Raw genomic sequence first — 22,270 nt, forward strand, 5'->3', positions numbered from 1 at the left:
ACTATCGTTTGTCCTGGAGATGGGGGTGTGTGAGTTTAGAGAGGTGAACAATCTTGTTCTAAATGTGGACAAAGAAAGAACTAAACCTTCAGAATAAAATCACCTCTTGACTTTCAAACTATTGCATGTGCTGGAGATGGGGGTGGTCGAGTCAGGAGAGGTGAACAATCTTGTTCTAAATGAGGGCAAATAAAGAACTAAACCTTCACAATGAAGTCACCTCCTTCCCTTCAAACTATCGCATGTCCTGGAGATAGGGACGGTGGAGTCAGGAGAGGTGAACAATCTTGTTCTAAATGAGGGCAAAGAAAGAACTAAACCTTCACAATAAAGTCACCTCCTTCCCTTCAAACTATCGCATGTCCTGGAGATAGGGGTGGTGGAGTCAGGAGAGGTGAACAATCTTGTTCTAAATGTGGACAAAGAAAGAACCAAACCTTCACAATAAAGTCACCTCCTTCCCTTCAAACTATCGCATGTCCTGGAGATAGGGGTGGTGGAGTCAGGAAAGGTGAACAATCTTGTTCTATATGTGGACAAAGATAGGCCAAACCTTCACAATCAAGTCACCCCCTGACATTGAAACTACCGCATGTCCTGGAGATAGGGGTGGTGGAGTCAGGAGAGGTGAACAATCTTGTTCTAAATGTGGACATAGAAAGAACTAAACCTTCACAATAAAATCCCCTCTCGACTTTCAAACTACTGCATGTCCTGGAGATGGGGATGGTGGAGTCAGGACAGGTAAACGATTGTGAAGAAACTGTTACACAAATCAGATTACTTTAGTTTGTTTTGTGATGGTTCAACTGACAAATCAGAGGTTGACTGACGATTTGACGGCCGCATCACTTCGCAGGGTGATACACATAGTACATAATAGATACATGATAGTCACTGTCAGTCATTTACATTATGATTAGCTTATGTTGGGGTCAAAATACGAAGTTGTGGTGACTCCAATATTCAAAGGATGTGTGGCAATACAGGTTGTGCAGAAAACATGATAGAAATCTGCCAAGAGAATGAATTTCAATGTTTGGGGACATAAGGAAGCTTGGAATTTGTCATTTTCTCCTAACAACTCTGTCTTATCTTATCACAATGAGCAGTATGGCATCATAATAGTGACGTGCGGCATAACAAGAAACTTTAGTAAGGCTTGCTTAGTTTCCTTTTGGGCATCTTCCCGAGGCAAGAGAGTTAACTGCCTTTAAAAGTCAGTTTCCGGAAAACCCTTGCCGAACTAGGCTGGAATTTTGGAGTTACATTTTGGCTGGACTAACAAGTCTATGCATAGTCCAATCAAAATAGCACACCGAAATCGAAATCCGGTTCGTAAACTGTCGTGCAGATTTCGGTCGATTGCAGGATTTGTAAAGCATATGCACCGCCAACTCGTTGTCAGCAGATTTTTTCCAAATGTTTTCATGTTTTTAATCAAGGTGCTCAGGTGATTTGATGTATTTCACGATGTAAGACCCATTTTATCACAATATAGATCTTTATTATCGATCAGATTGTCCTGACTGGGCGCCACCATTTTGTGTGAAGCAAACACATGTGATACGAGAAGTGGAATCTGATTGGTCCAAAGGTGAGGCTTAGAAGGGACATAACTGGTAATAGCCATTGGTGGCGCTACGATCTAGCCCAGTAATTCCAGTCTAGTTCGGCAAGGGTGGAAACTGGACTTTTAAAGTCAGTTAACTCTCTTGCCTCGGGAGGATGCCTTTTGGGGAGCCCACCTCATGTTAGCACAAAGTTTCCATGCTACATACGTTCGAGTGAAGAATTGCAGTGTAAACAAACTGCTTGAGCATATACAGTGCCCTAGTTTGTTTACAGGCTGTTGTCGGTGATTCCATAATTCAGATCGACAACCCACTCAAATCACTAAAATCAACCCACTCACTACATTTACTGAAATCAAAGAGTTGGGTTTCATTTAGTTCCGGAAGAATGGAGATAATCATACTGTGTTCGCTTTGTGGCACAAGGCCCAGGGCTCTAAATGATGATTGATGATAAGCAGTAAGGGTGTGCGGTATTACCGATATATCAGCCTATTGAGGTTCACTCTCTCCGCGATGCGTATCACAATATCATATTTAAATCCTTGATATATCGGGTAATTTCAAATGGCAATTTTTATCATGTGTTGTATGTTATACACTGGCCAAATACCCAGGGTTAGTCTGTCTTACAGACCCTGATACAAATATGTATCAAATACAGCCCATGCAAGTCTGTAATGTTTGGCAAGTCTTGATTACTGCAGTATCTGAAAATGAAGTCACTGGGCTCCCTTTTATAATAATTTTATTAAGATAACTGAACAACTGTTTTTTCTGTACAATATGTTCATTTCAGAGACTAGATGTTAGTCTAACCCAGGGTGTGAATCCAGAGCATGCATCCATGCCTTTTATTGACTGAGTAAACATTTTGTACCGTCATCTTGTTTTGTTCCACTTATGAACTTCAATTCATAAACTACTGTTTCAAATTGCTTCTGAATGAAAAATTTAGAACTATGCAATATATTGTGATACGTAACGCAATACGACCCTGGGCATCATAAAATATTTCGATCTACTTTAAACCTCCAATACCCATCCCTAATCAGCAGACATCGTGGTAATCTGTTGATATTCATGAGAACTAGAAGGCAGCCACTGACTGAAATGCTTAGAAGCAATGTGTTAGGCCAAGAGTGGCATTTTCAATATGGTCGCCATGTCGGACGAACAGACAACTGGACAGACAACATGCCGCAACATAACCTCACTTGACTTTCAGCCAGGTGAGCTAATTAACCCGTGGGGGAGTTAATTAACCAGGTGAGATAAGTAACCCTGGGGTGAGCTAATAAACCCTGGGGTGAGCTTAAAAACCCTGGGGTTAGCTAAGTAACCCTGGGTTTGAGCTAATTAACCAGGTGAGCTAAGTTACCCTGGGGTACTTGATGGTCTACAATATTATTGTAAAATTTGGACTCCAACATTACAACTGTTTACATCAGGGTTCTGAGAAGGACCATGTATGTTTTGAATATATAATTTCAAATTTGGCAATTCAATAATCAGTAGTGTCCACAACTGGCATAACTGACTCTGGAAAAATAACACAAACTGACATCAAAGTAGTATTGAAAACATTCAAAGGTTTGAACTGAAAATTGAATAGCGCACAAACACATTCACCATCAATATGCAAACAATCAAGACACTTCATTTGTGGAATGAGATTCAGAAAGATTCCAGTCCCGTCTTTTGACTTACAAACCATACAGATGGAGACAGATTAGTGAAGACGATTGGTGAGTGATCAGCTTCAGGTATTTTCTAAAGGGGGCAAAAGCCAAAGAGTAACCATGGTAAAAAGTTCATCAGAAATATATCAGAAGTAACTTGAACATCACTGTTTATATATATAGATGAAATCTAGAGTGGCGACATTGGAAATATGTGATCATGAGAAGACAGTGAAACACAATATTCAGCCATTGGGAAATGCCTAGAAAACCTTATCTTGACTAGATGCATAACAGATCTAGTTATGAAGTATCAAATGGCTAGACTGCCCTCGATACAAATGATATGTATAATATTACCAAACAATTCACTGAAAGACATTGGATATTTATATACAGCTGAAAACAAAAACTTGGCAATAAGCAAAGTACTGGACCACTATCTGTGATCTGCACTTACATGATTGATAATACTGTCTGTGACACACAATCACAGCTGTAACCATGGTTATCAGTTAGCTATTGCATATAATACAATCTGGCAGACAAAATCAATTCTTGCACAAACACGCGAACATACCTTGTAAGACAATAAGCAAACACAACTCCCATACACAGGAGTTATCTCCCTTGTCGTCCGATGGTAACGCTTTCACACTAGTAACACACACAGCCCACAATGAAACAATAATCAGATCTCTACGTATCTTACATGGTACAGTGATACAGTGGTACACTGTCACACCCACACACTAATCTTACCACACTGGCTCTCATCACACACTTCTGTCAGTATGTGAAAAGTTTGTGAAGCTGTAGCCATGGTAACCACGCTGTACTTGTGTTGCTGAGATTGATGTTGGCTGAGTACCAGGTGATGAAGGAACTATGTGGTTGGTGACATCTGAACAAAGACCCTTGCATCTACAGCTTCAGGTCCTGCTGATAATGAGTGAGTCAGTGAGTGACATCTGAACAAAGACCCTTGCATCTACAGCTTCAGGTCCTGCTGATAATGAGTGAGTCAGTGAGTGACATCTGAACAAAGACCCTTGCATCTACAGCTTCAGGTCCTGCTGATAATGAGTGAGTCAGTGAGTGACATCTGAACAAAGACCCTTGCATCTACAGCTTCAGGTCCTGCTGATAATGAGTGAGTCAGTGAGTGACATCTGAACAAAGACCCTTGCATCTACAGCTTCAGGTCCTGATGATAATGAGTGAGTCAGTGAGTTGGGTTTAACACCGCTTTGAACTAGTTATGTCACGGCTGGTCAGCTTGATGTGAAAATGATGTAGATCTCCAGCGTTTACCACTTTGGTGAAACTCACAAGCACGTGTAGGATGACAATGACACTGCCCTTGATGACACTGTCCTGATGATGACAATGACAGTCCACTTGATGATGACACTGCCCTTGATGACACTGTCCTGATGATGACAATGACAGTCCACTTGATGATGACACTGCTTTTGATGACATCATTCTTGATAATGACACTTGTGAATTCATCCAGACTAGGACTAGAAATAAATATCTATTTTCACGAGTGCTGCCATCTACCTAAGGATAAAAGTGGTAGTCCACAAGATAGTCCTTTCTGGACTCTACTCGATTCTATGACTCAATGATTGTGTCCATGCAAGAATGAATCAAGGGCCCCACTGTGCTCAGTGCCACAGACTGCAGGTCACTTGTAGGCATCATGAGCTTCATGAGATGAGTTGCAGTCAATGTTTCACACTTTCAGGTCGATTGTGACCACGTCATGTTTGTAACTCATTTCATGTCAGAAAGTCTCCTCGCATCGCACTTTGTTTATAATCAATATCAGGATTTCAGGTTACACATCTTTACAATAAATGCCATTGTTAACAATGTTGCATTGTGTCATGGATTCATGTTGCACAACACCATATCAATCGCACAACACCATATCAATCCTACAACACCATATCAATCGTTTCCACTGTGTTCGAAATACATGTTGCATGACACTCCATGACATTAGAACGACACTACTTCCACACTGCACAATGTCTGCTGTATTGACAGTCAAACAGAACACTGTGTCTGCACAAAATCTGTGACCTGCATTCACAGTTTTATTGTGTATGTATTTGTTGTGTCAGCTGTTTTACACCGTCTTGTCTTCAAGGTGTCTGTCATGTTATCAGCATGTGCCGTCTGCTCAGCATGTGCCGTCTGCTCAGCAAGTGCCGTCTGCACAGCATGTGCCGTCTGCTCAGCATGTGCCGTCTGCTCAGCAAGTGCCGTCTGCTCAGCATGTGCCGTCTGCTCAGCATGTGCCGTCTGCTCAGCAAGTGCCGTCTGCTCAGCATGTGCCGTCTGTTCAGCATGTACTGTCTGCTCAGCATGTGCCGTCTGCTCAGCATGTACTGTCTGCACACTGTCGCCATCGCTGTCTCTGGAGTGTGCACATGATGATGATGTGTCATTGTTGCTTGAGAACTTCGTGCGGGATGTTGGCGACGACGCAGCCGAAGGTGCTCATGACGGTGGGGAGTTCCTGCCCCTCCACCCACGACTCCTTGCCCCGGTCCTCCTTCAGCCAGCACAGCCCCGCCATCCAGCTCTTGTCGTCCTCACCACCCACGATCAGGATGGTGTTGCTGTACTTCACAATACCTGGCGGAGCAACGGAACAGGCATGTGAGAGGAGTGTGAGAAGAGTGTGAGAGGAATGTGAGATGAGTGAGAGAGGATAGTGAGAAGAGTGCGAGGAATGTGAGAAGAGCGAGAGAGGATAGTGAGAAGATTGAGAGGAGTGTGAGAAGAGTGTGAGAGGATAGTGAGAAGAGAGGAATGTGAGAAGAGTGAGAGAGGATAGTGAGAAGAGTGGGAGAAGAGTGGGAGAAGAGTGCGAGGAGTGTGAGAAGAGTCTCAGAGGATAGTGAGAAGAGTAATAGGAGTGTGAGAAGAGTGAGAGGATAGTGAGAAGAGTGAGAGAGGATAGTGAGAAGAGTGCAACGAGTGTGAGGATAGTGAGAAGAGTGTGAGAGGATAGTGAGAAGAGAGGAGTGTGAGAGGAGGAATGTGAGAAGAGTGAGAGGATAGTGAGAAGAGAAGAGTGAGAGAGGATAGTTAGAAGAGTGGGAGAAGAGTGCGAGGAGTGTGAGAAGAGTCTCAGAGGATAGTGAGAAGAGTAATAGGAGTGTGAGAAGAGTGTGAGAGGATAGTGAGAAGAGAGAGAGGAGTGTGAGAAGAGTGAGAGGAGTGGGAGAAGAGTGAGAAGAGTGTGAGAGGATAGTGAGAAGAGAGGAGTGTGAGAGGAGGAATGTGAGAAGAGTGAGAGGATAGTGAGAAGAGAAGAGTGAGAGAGGATAGTTAGAAGAGTGGGAGGAGTGGGAGAGGATAGTGAGAAGAGTGAGAGGAGTGTGAGAAGAGTGAGAGGAGTGTGATAAGAGCGAGAGAGGATAGTGAGAAGAGTGAGAGAGGATAGTGAGAAGAGTGAGAAAAGTGTGAGAGGATAGTGAGAGGATAGTGAGAAGAGTGAGTGAGTTTGGTTTTATGCCGCTTTTAGCAATATTCCAGCAATATCACGGCGGGGGACACCAGAAATGGGCTTCACACATTGTACCCATGTCGGGAATCGAACCCGGGTCTTCGGCGTGACGAGCGAACGCTCTAACCACTAGGCTAGGGGAATGTGAGAGGAATTTAAGAAGAGTGAGAAGAATGGGTGGGGAATGTGAGAGGAATGTAAGAAGAGTGAGAGGAATGTGAGAAGAATGGGTGGGGAATGTGAGAGGAATATAAGAAGAGTGAGAGGAATGTGAGAAGAATGGGTGGGGAATGTGAGAGGAATGTAAGAAGAGTGAGAGGAATGTGAGAAGAATGGGTGGGGAATGTGAGAGGAATGTAAGAAGAGTGAGAGGAATGTGAGAAGAATGGGAGGGGAATGTGAGAGGAATGTAAGAAGAGTGAGAGGAATGTGAGAAGAATGGGTGGGGAATGTGAGAGGAATGTAAGAAGAGTGAGAGGAATGTGAGACGAATGGGAGGGGAATGTGAGAGGAATGTAAGAAGAGTGAGAGGAATGTGAGAAGAATGTGAGGGGAATGTGAGTGGAAAGTGAGAGGAGTGTGAGAGGAATGGGACAGGAATGGGAGTGGAAAGAGTTCTGCCAACGATAGTGTAAGACTGAGGATAGAGACTCCCTGATAATTAATAATGCATGAGTGGTTTTATGATGCTTTTAGCAATATTCCAGCAATATCATGGAGGGGGCACATTGTGCCCAAGTTGGGAAACTAACCCATGTCTTCAGTGTGACGAGCAAACACTTTAGCCTCTAGGCTACACCACAGCCCTTATTATAAATATGTGGGGACATTTACCCCTTGAATTTAGTATGAAATGCAGTAATATACTTAACCTTCATCAAAAGATTTTCAAAGTTGATGGAAATACAATACACAATTATAAGGTACAATACAATAACAAATACTGTTAAATCGTAAACATAATTTTAACCGTCGTCAGTAATTAGAATAAGGGTTCTAGATCTTAGTCTCCTGACTGACTCCAGATGTGATGCCGGTTTTAAAGGTTACCACTTTGGGGAAACCCAAGAGCACAGTTATGGTGCTGGCAAACCAATTAGAATAAGCAGAGCTAATTTGGGATTCAAACTCATGATCATAGGATTCTGGCGTGCCTAAGGGAGGCAACTCTGCACAGGCATGACTGGGCCAACCCTGCCTCTCCTAAACATAAGAACACAGTAGTCACTCACCAGCTCCACACAGAGCATTAGGAAGCTCCGGTCCCCGGCTCCATGTCTCATCAGCAGGATCCAAGATCTCCACGGAGCTGACACAGTGTTCCGGCAGATACTCCTTCCGCCATTTGTCACTGATGCAGGAGTTGCCGCCTGGTCGGAGGAAGCACATATCAACATCAACATCAATATCAACTTCAACATCAACATGGAGTCATCGACTATCAACAACATCACTCAATGTCAACATCGACTCTCAAGACAAGCCTTGTTTTAAGGAACTTATTTTAACTTGCACTAGGTGCATATTGACATGAAAACCTAGTTGCACCCAAAACACAGGTTGCACCCTGGTCCCATACAGTTATCCAAGCTGACACAGGCCAGCTTGCTGCCAGTGTCCCATAAATTAATGATGCATTGCTGTGTGAGTGAGTTGGGTTTAACGCCGCTTTTAACAGTATTCCAGTCATATTGCGGCGTGTCAGCTAAATGTGGGAGGAAAGCCCGAAGTGATGCAGTTCTCGGACATTTACCACATCGGTGAAACCAACGAGCATGGGTATAGTGCTGACAAACCTAGAAACATAATCGGGGCAAACCGGGATTCGAACCCACAATCATAGGTTTCTGGCGTGCCCAAGGGACGCAACTCTGCACAGCGAATTGCGGCGCGGTAGACGACTGGGCCACCCGTGCCCCCAATACATTGCTGTAAAATGTAAGAGGAACTAAGAAACTAAGAGAGCCTAAGAAAGCATGGCAAGTTACACGTAACAGGGATTAGTGATGTAGCATGGTAAGTATACTGTTGATCTATTGAGTATCAAAGATAAACTTTGTGTGGGCCTAGTAACAGTGAGTAAGGGTTAGTCAGAGACAAACTTGAATTTTTTTACATGTACTTGGTGCAAGGAGACATACATATAAGGCTTAAAAAAAAATAATTTGGTTCTCAGACAATGCCTTTTGAAAATATAGTGCAGGCTGGCAGCCATTTTTTTTTTTCAATTTCGGTTGTTCAAACTAGAAAGTAACCAAACAAACAGTTGTATACAATCAACCTGGGAAAGGGCCTCCCTACATAAATGTATTCCATGATGAGTAAAATACGGGAAAACAGTATTTGGCTGCCGTTGTACTAGCAGAGTGTGCACAATACACACATACAGTGAGCTTCCTTTTTATTTCACAAAGCAAAAACGTCATCGTGAGCACTCAACACCAGAAGAAGCAAGTCAACAAATCTGTACCGAAGTATGCAAGTTACTCCTGTTATTTCACTATCTGGCTATACAAGTGTTCATTGTGTATCTGGACTTACGTTTGTAATCCATCATATTACTTTTCTACAAGATTTCATTCGATTTTGATCAATTAATTTCGGGCGATATCGTGTATGATCTGATCGGCAAATCACATCAACTCACCATAAACTCGCCCTGAAACAAACATTAGTCGTTAGAGATACCAATCTTCAGTCTTCCTGTTCCTATGAATTTTCTTTTCAGTTAAGATATTGGCCATGACATTAAGTATTCTTTAACTAAAACTCCCATAGATCGGGGAGAAAATGTGTAAACAGCTGATTGCTATATGAAACATTGTCAGACAGTACACAAATACCATTGAATTTGTAAATCATCATGTCTGGTGATGTTTTATCGTAAATTTCATGTTGTCATTGACTCCTATTGCCGCCATGACCATAACACGAGATGAGCAGTAAAGCAGTGTGCGTGCAAAGGGAGGTAACTGTGTGCTATACTGGTTCACATTGTTTTTACTGCCAGGGTCGTGTGTTCGAGACGCGGAATATTTAAGGATTTGTGACTTTGTGATGATGTGGCTGTGCCTGAGAACCAACACTATTTTAAAAAAATAAATTTAGCCATAGGTTGCATTTTTCGGTTGCACTTGTGCATATTTTATATAGCTAAATGAGCCCTGTGTCATCAAAATCAACATCAATTTTAACTCCAAACATCAACACTCAACATCGACTCTCAACATCAACTCTCAATTCACATCCAAACTGTGGAAGAAACATTCAAAATCAACAACATCAACATCAACCATCAACCATCAACCCTCTACATCAACATCAACCATCAACCCTCTACATCAACATCAACCATCAACCCTCTACATCAACATCAACATCAACCCTCTACATCAACATCAACATCAACCCTCTACATCAAAGCAAGACCCAACCCTAACACCACCCATCAACCTCAGCTGTGTACCCACCGATGACGTAGATCTTCTCCTTGTACACCACACTGCCAGCCAGCACGCGCGGCTTCTTCATGGGAGGTAACTCCACCCAGGCGTCCTCCGCGGGATCATATCTACGACAGAACATATATTTGATTTCATGGAAGATCAAGAGCTTTTTTTATAGTAGCTCTCATCTTGCTTGTTATTCAACTTCTTTTTACAGATCGGATTTTGCTTCCACTAACTGAAAAGGCTACACTAAAAAATGACTGATCATAAATGTCATGTCTGGACCGGCACCATCACCAACACTGGAGGCAGAAGACATTCAAAGCTTTTTAATGTGCCACATCATGGCTGTCAGTATCTACCAAACGTGCAGGATTTAGGGAAATATATAAATTGTGGATCAATACAGCTGAAAGGAAATATGTTACAATTAACACTTATTTCTAGCCCTGTAATATAAATCTGTGAGATGCGTTAATTAACAGAAGTAAATATAATGTGGAAAAAAGCAACCAGCGCAACAAGCTAATTCCCGTGACTTTCAACATTTACACTGTTTGAACAAGATTCCAGTTATACCACGGGGTGTTATCTAAATATGGGAGGAAAGCCCAAAGTGATGCATGTCTCAGATGGGTACCACTTTGGTGAAACCCACGAGCACAGGCATGGTGCTGACTAACCTGGAAACATAACCTGGATTAGAACCATAGGTTTCCAGTGTGCCCAAGGGACACAACTCTGCAGCACCTACGACAGCTGGGTGACCCATGCCCCCGCATCAGTTATGAGTTTCGCAATGAGTGACTAAAAATTGAACGTTGCATTGGCATTATTTCACCCATATCGAGATCTTTCACAACCAAAGAAATAAGACAAAAGTATCTGTATGACCGACGTCATTTTGCATGAAAACCTGTTAATCTGAGGGAGAATTTGTCAGTGACAACAAACCAAGGTACAAATAGATAGTGACCTGTATGCACTGCTGCTGATCTCCGAGGTGTTTTCTCCGCCGAACACGTACAGCTTGCCGCGGTAGCTGAGTGAGGTGGTGAAGCGCAGGGGTTGTGGGAGCGGGGCCACCAACATCCACGTGTTGGTGTGGGGGTCGTAGCGCTCCACGCTGCTCAGTATCTCCGCACCATCCTGGCCTCCGACAGCAAAGGCGAACCTGGGACATGGAACAAGGAGTCTGGTATTTCAAACTAAACGTCCTTGGCAGGTTAAAAAAGAATCGGGAAAAAATATTTTGTTTGTTCAAAATCATGATTTTTGTTCTGAATTCATATTTTCTTAAATTCAGAGGTATTTTCTGCTTCTAAAAAACCTGTTCCTTTCCATGCGCATTATGTACGGGTGAAGCCAAAATCGTTTTAAACATTAAAAACTGATTCCGAGTTTTGAGTTCACTTCCAGATCTCAAATACATTTTCTGATTGACTAACAGACTTTCTAAAGACCAATGAAATGTTCTCATAAAATATCGTCTCATTCTGAGTAACAATACCATTGTCCTGTTTTCGATCAGTGTTTCAGCATCCTGCCTTAATAATTGTTCATGACACAGTGATATTATGTCTTATATGTACAATGTTGTCTTGTTTTTTGCCACAACAGGTGAGTAGAAGACCTGCCGGGTTGCAGGGTGCTTTGAAATTTTGCAATTTTATGAAAGTACTGAATTAACTTTATTAATTTAATCTTATAAATGCTGCAGTAAAGCACATAGACGCACAAAAGTTTCCTTTTGAACAAATACATTTTGCAGCTCAGCTTCATCTGTTCTTTTTTTATGTTTACGGGCATCACATTACTACATACCCACAATATTCATGGCAGGCCCTCTATTGTCAAGGTCTGTGGGATCTAGGGCCCACTATAAAAAATCCTAGGTTTATCACTGCACATTTACTGTACCTTTGGGAAAAATTATTTGTCTAGACAAACCTTGTTGTGAAAAATGCTCTTCCATTTGCAAAACAAACACTGTATGTGTTAACGTTGTTTGAAGGTTTCCTAAATCTGAATAAAATCTAAAGCTGCCCCCCCTCTAATACTTAATGGTCGGTCCCACGAGCTGTACATGTGTGGTTATAAACTCACCCATCAACGACTGTGAGAGAGAACTGGGAACGAGACATGTGCATCTTTGCCTTGGTCTGCCATGCCCCCTCAATCTGGTCGAACATGTACAGGTTGTTGGACACGCCCTCTGTGGTGATCGACCCCCGGTAGTTGATCTTCCTGATCGCCCCGCCTGCCAGGAAAATCTGGTTGTCTCCGGATATAGCACAACCTGTAAACATGGTAACAATTATATAGCAATTTACTAAACAATGGCATATGTGAGAAGAGGCACAACAAATAGTGTTTTTTAAACTGTTCTTAAAATTTGTTTAATTTACCTCCTGTATTTCTACAGGCAGGGAAAAACAGGCTACAGATTGTCTGGTTCAACACAATCTGCTACCTAACTATAGACATCAAAGGTGAGAGTGTGAGGGAATGAGCTGGATTTAACACTGCTATGATCATGATGATGTGGGCAGAGAGACGAAATGATGCAGGACATAGACATTTACCACTTTGGTGAAACCCATAAGCACGGGCACAGTGCTGACAAACCTAGAAACATCATCGGGGCAATAAAAATTTGAACTAGCATTCATAGGTTTCTGGCATGACCAAGGGACGCAACTCTGCACCCGTGCCCCCTTAAAGGGAAAAAGGAATTATCTAACCTATGTTCAGTTAATCAGCTGATAATGATACAGACAGCATCTTTCCCCTTCATGTGTGAGACTGTAGCAGCACTCTTCCCATTCAGTTGTGTTTTCCAATTTTTTATTCAATAAGAATTTTGAAACCAGACAATGAGTTCTATTTGAAAACTCTGTAACCACGAACACCAAACTACGCCAAACTACATCAGACAGTCAGCCATGCAAAGACAACAGTTATGAAAACGCAGGTGAATTTGGAAAATGTTTTCAGCGAACAGAGACAGAGACATTGGGATGTTGTAGTGAGGACTGAAGGCAAGCAACACTGTAATAATGTTGTCCGAGTTTGAACCCTCACTCACATTGTCACATCTGGACCAAAGCTTCCAGTCACTTGCTATAGAGTCAAAATCCAGTATGCGTTTTTGAAGTGCTTCAGTTTTGTTACTAGTAGTGAAACGATACCTCGATGGGTCGCGATTATTTCCTTCTTGACACAAGTATTGATCACAGCAAAACCAGTAAAAAATATTCATTCTTACTTAAGATGTTTTCTTATATAACTGTTACACCAAACACTAATTAGTAGTGAAAACTTAAATATTTTCATCCATTGTGCCATACTTGACACTGCCAACTGTAAATCGTCAGTGTGGCAGGTATTTGGCCATCCTGGCCATAAATAAGATGGCCTACACACGACATGGCCTACATACATATCAGATCGTGACCAAGGTATCGTGATGCATATCGGATCGTGACCAAGGTATCGTGATGCATATCGGATCGTGACCAAGGTATCGTGATGCATATCGGATCGTGACCAAGGTATCGTGATGCATATCGGATCGTGACCAAGGTATCGTGATGCATATCGGATCACACAGTCGGTGCATTGTACCAGGCCTAACTGTTACACATGAATTCTGCTTACCTGGTGTGTAGAGGCTCTGTGGCAGTTTGCAGATATGGATTACCTCCCCTGTCTTAGGCATCAATAGTTCCATACTGTTGTATTTCTTGAGAGCGTCTTCTGTATAAGGGTTTGCAATGATCATGACACCTCTCTCGTACGCCATTCCCCGACGGGGCATCAAACTCAAGTCCATTTCTTGTTGCCGATTTTTCAACATGTGGTAATACCTAATCATGTCCAGTGTCTTGCGTAGCTCCTCTCTCTCCAACAACAACGAACACGTGTCGATTCGATCACAGAAGTAATAGGAGCTGATGTTGGCAAAACGTACGCAGTTCATGATGTCGACGAGGTGCAACAGCCTGCCGTCGGTGTCGTGCTGCAACCACTCCATGCACGCCTCGTACACCGTCTCCTCCGTCGTCACGTTAATGTCATCATCGCTGATGATTTCCACGAGTTTGTCCGCAGGGAGGGAGAGAAACTCTTGCTGTTTGCACAACGTGGAAAACTTATTATTAATTATTTCTTTGGCTTTCATTGCAAGGACACCACATTCATGACATTTGGCAAAAAAATACACCCCGATACAGTTTGTGACTGTGACGTGATTCATCATGAACTCAGCACAGCCATCGCGTAAAGATATCAACTGAAAAAGATTGGACGCGGAGAGTAGATTCTGAACAGATTCCTCTGTCAACACAACCTGTCCTGTGTAAATATAGTCTAAGACGAGGGCGAGCGTCTGGCACTCCATGTCCTTCAGAGTTATCTTCTCCTGGTGGCTTTCGGCCATGTTGTTTGAGAACATCGCCATGAAGAAGGGGCTGGAGACTGCGAGGACGTTCTTGTGGCAGGGAAACTCCTGCATCCCGACACATAGGATCACATCCACAAACTCCTTGTTCTTGTAGAGTTTGGAGAATCCGATGAGGAGACTTGGTGCTCGATCCTGGTCGACAAACCGATCTTCACCCACGCTGGAGCAAGCCTCACTGGTCTGGGAGATGACAGACTCGGGGATGCTGGCAGCGCTGTGGTCCATCCTCGACTCTTGTCACCTGCACGGAGAAAACACAGTTGAATACACAGGTGAATACACAGGTGAAACACAAGTACGTTAAGAAGAGATGTGTCCAATGTGTACCACTTAATGACAAAACACACAGAGTGACTATAATATTTTACTTATTTCCAATTTTTACACGCTAATCATGCTTGAGACAAATGGTGCACCTCGAGTGATGGATCTATGTCACGTGTGATGCGTTCATGAGGATCGGGTTCACACAACATAGCTCTATGATTGTTTCTGCTTCAAACCAATCTTATATCTCTTGAGTGAGTGAATTGGGTTTAATGCCGCTATTAACAGTATTCCAGTTATATCACGGCGTGTCAGCTTAATGTGGGAGGAAAGCCCGAAGTGATGCAGGTCTCAGACGTTTACCACTTCGGTGAAACCCACGAGCACAGGTATGTGCTGACAAACCTAGAAACATAATCGCGGCGAACCGGGATTCGAACCCACAATCATAGGTTTCTGGCGTGCCCAAGGGACGCAACTCTGCACAGCGAATCGCGTCGCCTCAGACGACTGGGCCACCCGTGCCCACATTATAACTCTTGAATGTTAGTCAGTCTTTATATATTAACCAACATGTATGGTAATTGCGTTTCTTTTGGCAGTGAGTATATACAGGGTAAATATAGGGTAAATACAAAGGTGAAACAAGATCAGGTGTCTCAGGAACATTAGGAACGTTGCTCTGATCAAAATCAAAATAGTGCTGGGACGATGCACCAATGCATCGCGATAATTTACTTCTCAGTATAAGCATAAGTATCAACCACAGTCGCATACTAAGTAAAACGTATTGATTCTTACCGTAAATGTTTGCTTTAATAACTGTTAAACTAAACACTAATTAGTAATGAAAGTTTGTAGTGAAAACATAACTATTTTCATCCATTGTGCCCTACTTGACACTGCCGACTGTACATCAAGTACTTGGGACGGCTAAGGGACCACAGATAAGGGCACCTGCAAGTATCATGATACATATTGGACTGTAAGTAAGATATCGTGATACGTATTGGACTGTAAGTAAGATATCGTGATACGTATTGGATCGCACAGTTGGCGCACCGTCCCAGGACTAGTTATTAATCATGGTTAAGTTGTCATTTTGTTAACTTGTTAAATTTTCTTGTACATGCAATGAACTATCAACCATCAGGACGTGTTTGATTTGCAACTTTACAAATTCCTGCGAATGGCATATGTACCTGATCATATCATACATACAGTAAACTATGTTAATAACCGATACACTTATAACAAACTGACGCTTATAACAAACAGTTTGGTCCCGGCCATTTGCTGTAAATTTTAACACATAAAATTGATGGATATAACGAACACGCTTATAATGAAATAACTGACAGAGCAAGCTCACTTTGTGGTCCTGTGTGTACTCTGTCAGCAGGTGGGGTGAGATAGGGTTGTCCTGTGTGTACTCTGTCAGTAGGGGAGGTGAGATAGTGTTGTCCTGTGTGTACTGTCAGTAGGTGAGGTGAGATAGGGTTGTCCTGTGTGTACTCTGTCAGTAGGTGAGGTGAGATAGGGTTGTCCTGTGTGTACTCTGTCAGTAGGTGAGGTGAGATAGTGTTGTCCTGTGTGTACTCTGTCAGTAGGTGAGGTGAGATAGTGTTGTCCTGTGTGTACTGTCAGTAGGTGAGGTGAGATAGGGTTGTCCTGTGTGTACTCTGTCAGTAGGTGAGGTGAGATAGGGTTGTCCTGTGGGTACTCTGTCAGTAAGTGAGGTGAGATAGGGTTGTCCTGTGTGTACTCTGTCAGTAGGCGAGGTGAGATAGGGTTGTCCTGTGTGTACTCTGTCAGTAGGTGAGGTGAGATAGGGTTGTCCTGTGTGTACTCTGTCAGTAGGTGAGGTGAGATAGGGTTGTCCTGTGTGTACTCTGTCAGTAGGTGAGGTGAGATAGGGTTGTCCTGTGTGTACTCTGTCAGTAGGTGAGGTGAGATAGGGTTGTCCTGTGTGTACTCTGTCAGTAGGTGAGGTGAGATAGGGTTGTCCTGTGTGTACTCTGTCAGTAGGCGAGGTGAGATAGGGTTGTCCTGTGTGTACTCTGTCAGTAGGTGAGGTGAGATAGTGTTGTCCTGTGTGTACTCTGTCAGTAGGTGAGGTGAGATAGGGTTGTCCTGTGTGTACTCTGTCAGTAGGCGAGGTGAGATAGGGTTGTCCTGTGTGTACTCTGTCAGTAGGTGAGGTGAGATAGGGTTGTCCTGTGTGTACTCTGTCAGTAGGTGAGGTGAGATAGTGTTGTCCTGTGTGTACTGTCAGTAGGTGAGGTGAGATAGTGTTGTCCTGTGTGTACTGTCAGTAGGTGAGGTGAGATAGGGTTGTCCTGTGTGTACTCTGTCAGTAGGTGAGGTGAGATAGGGTTGTCCTGTGTGTACTCTGTCAGTAGGTGAGGTGAGATAGTGTTGTCCTGTGTGTACTGTCAGTAGGTGAGGTGAGATAGGGTTGTCCTGTGTGTACTCTGTCAGTAGGTGAGGTGAGATAGGGTTGTCCTGTGTGTACTCTGTCAGTAGGTGAGGTGAGATAGTGTTGTCCTGTGTGTACTGTCAGTAGGTGAGGTGAGATAGGGTTGTCCTGTGTGTACTCTGTCAGTAGGTGAGGCGAGATAGGGTTGTCCTGTGTGTACTCTGTCAGTAGGTGAGGTGAGATAGTGTTGTCCTGTGTGTACTGTCAGTAGGTGAGGTGAGATAGGGTTGTCCTGTGTGTACTCTGTCAGTAGGTGAGGCGAGATAGGGTTTAACGCTGTGTTTAGAATTTTGCGCTTTCACTGAAATATGTATGCACATGTGCAGGGTTAGAACTTAACTCAAAAGCTTTACTAGCCCTGGTAAAGATAAAATGACTTTGTAATGTTAAAACAATGGGGAAATTTGTACTAGCCCGAATGAATTTGTACTAGCCTCGGGCTAGCAGGCTAGTGTTAATTTCTAACCCTGATGTGTGTGCCTGGCTGCTTTTACTGGTACGGACTTGTGCTGGTTATATAGTGCTAACCCAATGAGATACCATGCCACAGTTTAACATGTATACCTCACTCAGACACAGTATACCGACTCAGAGCTGAGTCCTTGCTTTATCCCTTTAATGCCGAGCCCAAGACAGGTAAGCAAAAAGTAACATCTTATAACGCCTATTGGCAGAGCTCCAGATAAGCTTTTGGTGTTGTGGGCATTTTACCCATGCATTTTAAAATCATTGGGTATCAGTAATTCTATCTGGGTATTCAAATTTCTGTTACCCACTAGTTTTTACACATGTGGGTATTTAAGTTGAATATTTAAAAACACTATTCATCTAGTCTCTGCAAACTGGTGTTGTGTGGGTTCGAGAGCTTTATAGGATTAAAAAATAAAACGATACTTCCACAAGAAAGTGTGATGGCAAATGATCATGATGTAACTGTCATCTTGGAGTTTGGCAAGGTTGAGGGAATGCCTGTTTATAATTTCAAAATAAGTTGCTGATTTGCTCATCGAATACGCAGGGTGACTTCACAATATTTTGATGATAGTTTTATTTTTGTAGCATATCTGTAATGTTCGTTGCGTATACTATTTGATACGCTTGTTATTTATTTTACTGCCTATTTCTGCATTTCTGATGCGTATTTTACGCAGATACGCAGCTTATCTGGAGCTCTGTATTGGTATGACACGCCTGAGTATCGAACCACCGACCATCCACTTTCTGGGCAGACATTCCATCTATTAAACCATATTGGAGATCCCAATGATCATTATGTGAAGTCAGTAACAAATGAACCTTCTCAGAAATAAACATGACAAAACACATGAAATGAGATGTCTCAGACAACAAAACTTGTGGATGTGACTATCTGTTGTTTGTTTGTTGTTGAACGGGTCACTCACGATATTCCAGCAGTCTGTAAATAATGGAGTCTGGACCAGACAATCTTGTTAGTCGCCTCATACAACATGCATTGTCACCACGGTCACCTATCACCGCAAGCATGGGTTGCTGAAGACCTATTCTACACCGGATCGTCACTGGTCTGTATTATATAAATAGTGAGTGAGTGAGTGAATACGGCTTTTCGCCCATTTTAGCAATATTCCAGCAATATGCCGGCAGAGGGACACCAGAAATTGGTTTCACACATTGTACCCATGTAGGGATATATATTTATATATGTGGGGCTCCTCAGCTTAAAGTGGAAGGAAAGTGCAAAGTGATGCACCTATTTCGAGTAAGGGTTTAAAATTAACATCAGTCTGCTCGTCCAAGATAAGCAAAATTCAAAAAGGCTGAATAACACTTCCTTGTAGTATCAGATAGAAACCGCTCTGTAAATATTAGGTCACATTTTTCAATAATAGATTGCACTGGTGCATGTTTTATACTTGTTTTCTACATGTTGTATAGATCTAGCCAAATCAAGCCATGAATATGTCAGTCAATCAAATGCAACAGAAGTCACTAGTGTGAGACTACTAATGCCAATGGGGAGGTCTAGTGAGATATTCACCTGTCTATCAATTTATCATCAGACAGAGTCGCTCTGTGGCAGATCAAATTTGCGTACTAGTGAAAATGTAAAATATTTCTTAGCTAGGAGTCAATCAGAGTATGCCTCAATCGTCAATCGAAGGATATATATATTAACTGTATGAACGTTGGAGCTTGCGAGATACAAGTTTGAACCAACAAGGCTTACCTAAAAATCCCACGAAAATCACCAACGAATGTGTGTGCAACATGATTTTCCTTAAACACACAAAAATATAACAGAATCACTATATAAGTGTACTTCTGCAGATGGAATATCCCTGTTCTCATTTTAATCTAACCGTGCTCCGCCTGCGCTGGCAAGTGATCGAAAACTGAACATTTCTTTCAACGCAGACAAAAATGTTAATGCATGCCCAGACAACACAAGGCTATTGCCGACCTCGAGTCGTCTATTACAAAGATGATATTGGTCAGTTATGCATATTTACCCACAACAGCCCAGGCAATCAGTGAAATGGGACACTCTATCTTCTTCTTTGCACCACCTTTCTTCGACGTTGAAGTTTAGCTGACCTCAGCCCATTATCGTGGAAAGAGGTGGTAACAAGTTTCCGGAAGTACCTCGGCGCAATCGGATAATCGGAACGACGTAGAATGATCTCTGTTTCCGCGACCATGACACTGAAAGAGGACAAATAGACCACACAAATCTTCACTACAGGATTAGGAGCATTTTATGCACGTGCTAAACCTCACAAAGCATTCGCAGCCAGTACTGCTATGTGCAATTTTTCAATCTGCTTCGGATCCATGCGTGATACTTAGAAATACAACCAAATGCCGATATAATCCGAATGACAAACGGGCGAACACACGCGAGTTTGCACGACGCGTTACTTTTGTGAGTACTTCCGAGGTTGGCTTTGAAATGACTTGCTGGGGTAGAAAACCTACCGGTGGGGTTGTTCTCTCAACCGGTTCTGTCTAGAAGGGCCAGACATTTGATATTCTGAGTATGGCCTATCTGTGATCTTTCTTGAAGTAATCTGTTCCCCTCCAAACAAACAAACAATAAATAAATGAATGAATGAATGAATGAATGAATGAATGAATGAATGAATGAATGAATGGATGGATGGATGGATGAATAAATAAATAAATAAATAAATAAATAAATACACTTTTGAAATATATAAATTCAGTCAATCATAATTATATACTACCATAATTTCGATATAAAGTTTAAAGGTATTTTATTAAATTGATAAGTAACATTATATTTATAATGTTTTTATAATATTACTGATTCAGATAAATTAGTATCGTGCACTCACTCACTCTGGTCAAAGCGCACCATGTTTTTACCTGATTTGTAATATTTTGTTATGAAGTCAAGAAAGTATAAGTAAGAGGCTCCTCAAGAACGTCTTGTCCATAATATATACATACAGTATATTTTTTATCTTTGTTGTTGTTGTTGTTGTTTTACGCCGCAGTACTCAGCAAAACTCCAGCTATATGTACATAATCGAGTCATGACCAGACAATCCGGTGATCATGAATCCTCGCAGCTGGGATACGATGACATGCAGTCAGCCAAGTGACCTAAACTGACCACCCAATCCACTTAGTTGCCTCCGGGGTGGGGAGGGGGGGAAGAGATAATTTATTTTTGTGGCACGCGTTACAGAAGCTGTATATATATACAAAAAGTAACGCCATGAGGCTTATGAGATGCAATAAAACAATAAACACATATCAAACACAAGGGAAGGATACTGTTAGAATCCTGTACAAAACAGTATTATGTGTATCGACATGTTAATATTCATAGCTAACATAATGTTCATGAGTTAAATACATGTTTACGTTTCTATATTTTTTAAAGTGTGCCTGCTAATAGGACCTGTACAATTTCTGACTTTAATATAAATATAAGTTGATTATAATATTTAAATATAGTAAATTTAGTAAAGGTAGGACTTAATAACATATACGTTTAAAAAGTGCGCGGGTTACTTGGGAAATATCAACTGAGGGGCAAAAGGAAGTGGACCGAGTTTGAGTTTCATGTCATTGAACATTGAATGAACTGTTGTGAATGCGATTGCGTTTATTTAACCATCACTCACTCGTTTGTGAAAAGTAATCTGTGGCTGTGTATTTTTGTGTATAAATAAATTGGATCAATGAAAACTGGCGTAAGAAATAAATTTGCAACCACATGACCCCTACCATGTTTAACATGTAAATTTGTGCCGAAAAAAGGCAAATTGACTTATTTTCATGCGTAAGATGTCTGTCTGTTCGCAGTTACCTGTATACAATGAACTGCTTCTCTTCAGTTTTTTAATGTTTTAAATCAATCATATATTTAAAAATATAGTTGCTCCTCGCGTTCCGCGCGTCTACATCCTGACATATACATTAACGTCTGGATCAGTAAAATGTCTTTAGACTTGAGTGTGTGTGTGAGTGAGTAAGTTGGGTTTAACGCCACTTTGAACAGTATTCCAGTTATACCACTGCGTGTCCGCTTAATGTGGGAGGAAAGCCCGACGTGATGCAGGTCTCAGACGTTTACCACTTCGGTGAAACCCAGGAGCACGGGTATGGTGCTGACAAACCTAGAAACATTATTTGGGCGAACCGGGATTCGAACCCACGACCATAGGCTTCTTGCGTGCCCAAGGGACGCAACTCTGCATCGCGATGCCTTTGACGGGTTAACATTCTAGCACATAACATTACTAAATAGAATTAACATTTGTCGTATAAAGTCATGAGTCACATGCAGCCCAGTCGATTAAGGCGCTATCGG

The 22,270-nt window shown here is 42.2% G+C and overlaps 1 protein-coding gene across 1 annotated transcript; it reads right to left on the bottom strand.

Moving 5' to 3' along the window:
- Positions 1-1,680: 1,680 nt before the first annotated feature.
- LOC124114432 (kelch-like protein diablo) lies at positions 1,681-20,083 on the bottom strand. The gene is made up of 7 exons (XM_046474988.2): positions 19,938-20,083; positions 13,895-14,940; positions 12,341-12,533; positions 11,211-11,408; positions 10,256-10,356; positions 8,018-8,155; positions 1,681-5,908 (listed from the first exon to the last, which is right to left on the bottom strand). Exons 2-7 carry the CDS (start codon positions 14,922-14,924, stop codon positions 5,715-5,717), a joined length of 1,854 nt encoding a protein of 617 aa, XP_046330944.1. The 5' UTR covers positions 14,925-14,940; positions 19,938-20,083; the 3' UTR covers positions 1,681-5,714.
- Positions 20,084-22,270: the final 2,187 nt, after the last annotated feature.

This window comes from Haliotis rufescens, unplaced genomic scaffold (genome assembly GCF_023055435.1).
Source record: "Haliotis rufescens isolate VD_foot unplaced genomic scaffold, xgHalRufe1.0.p SCAF_61, whole genome shotgun sequence".
NCBI lineage: Eukaryota > Metazoa > Mollusca > Gastropoda > Lepetellida > Haliotidae > Haliotis > Haliotis rufescens.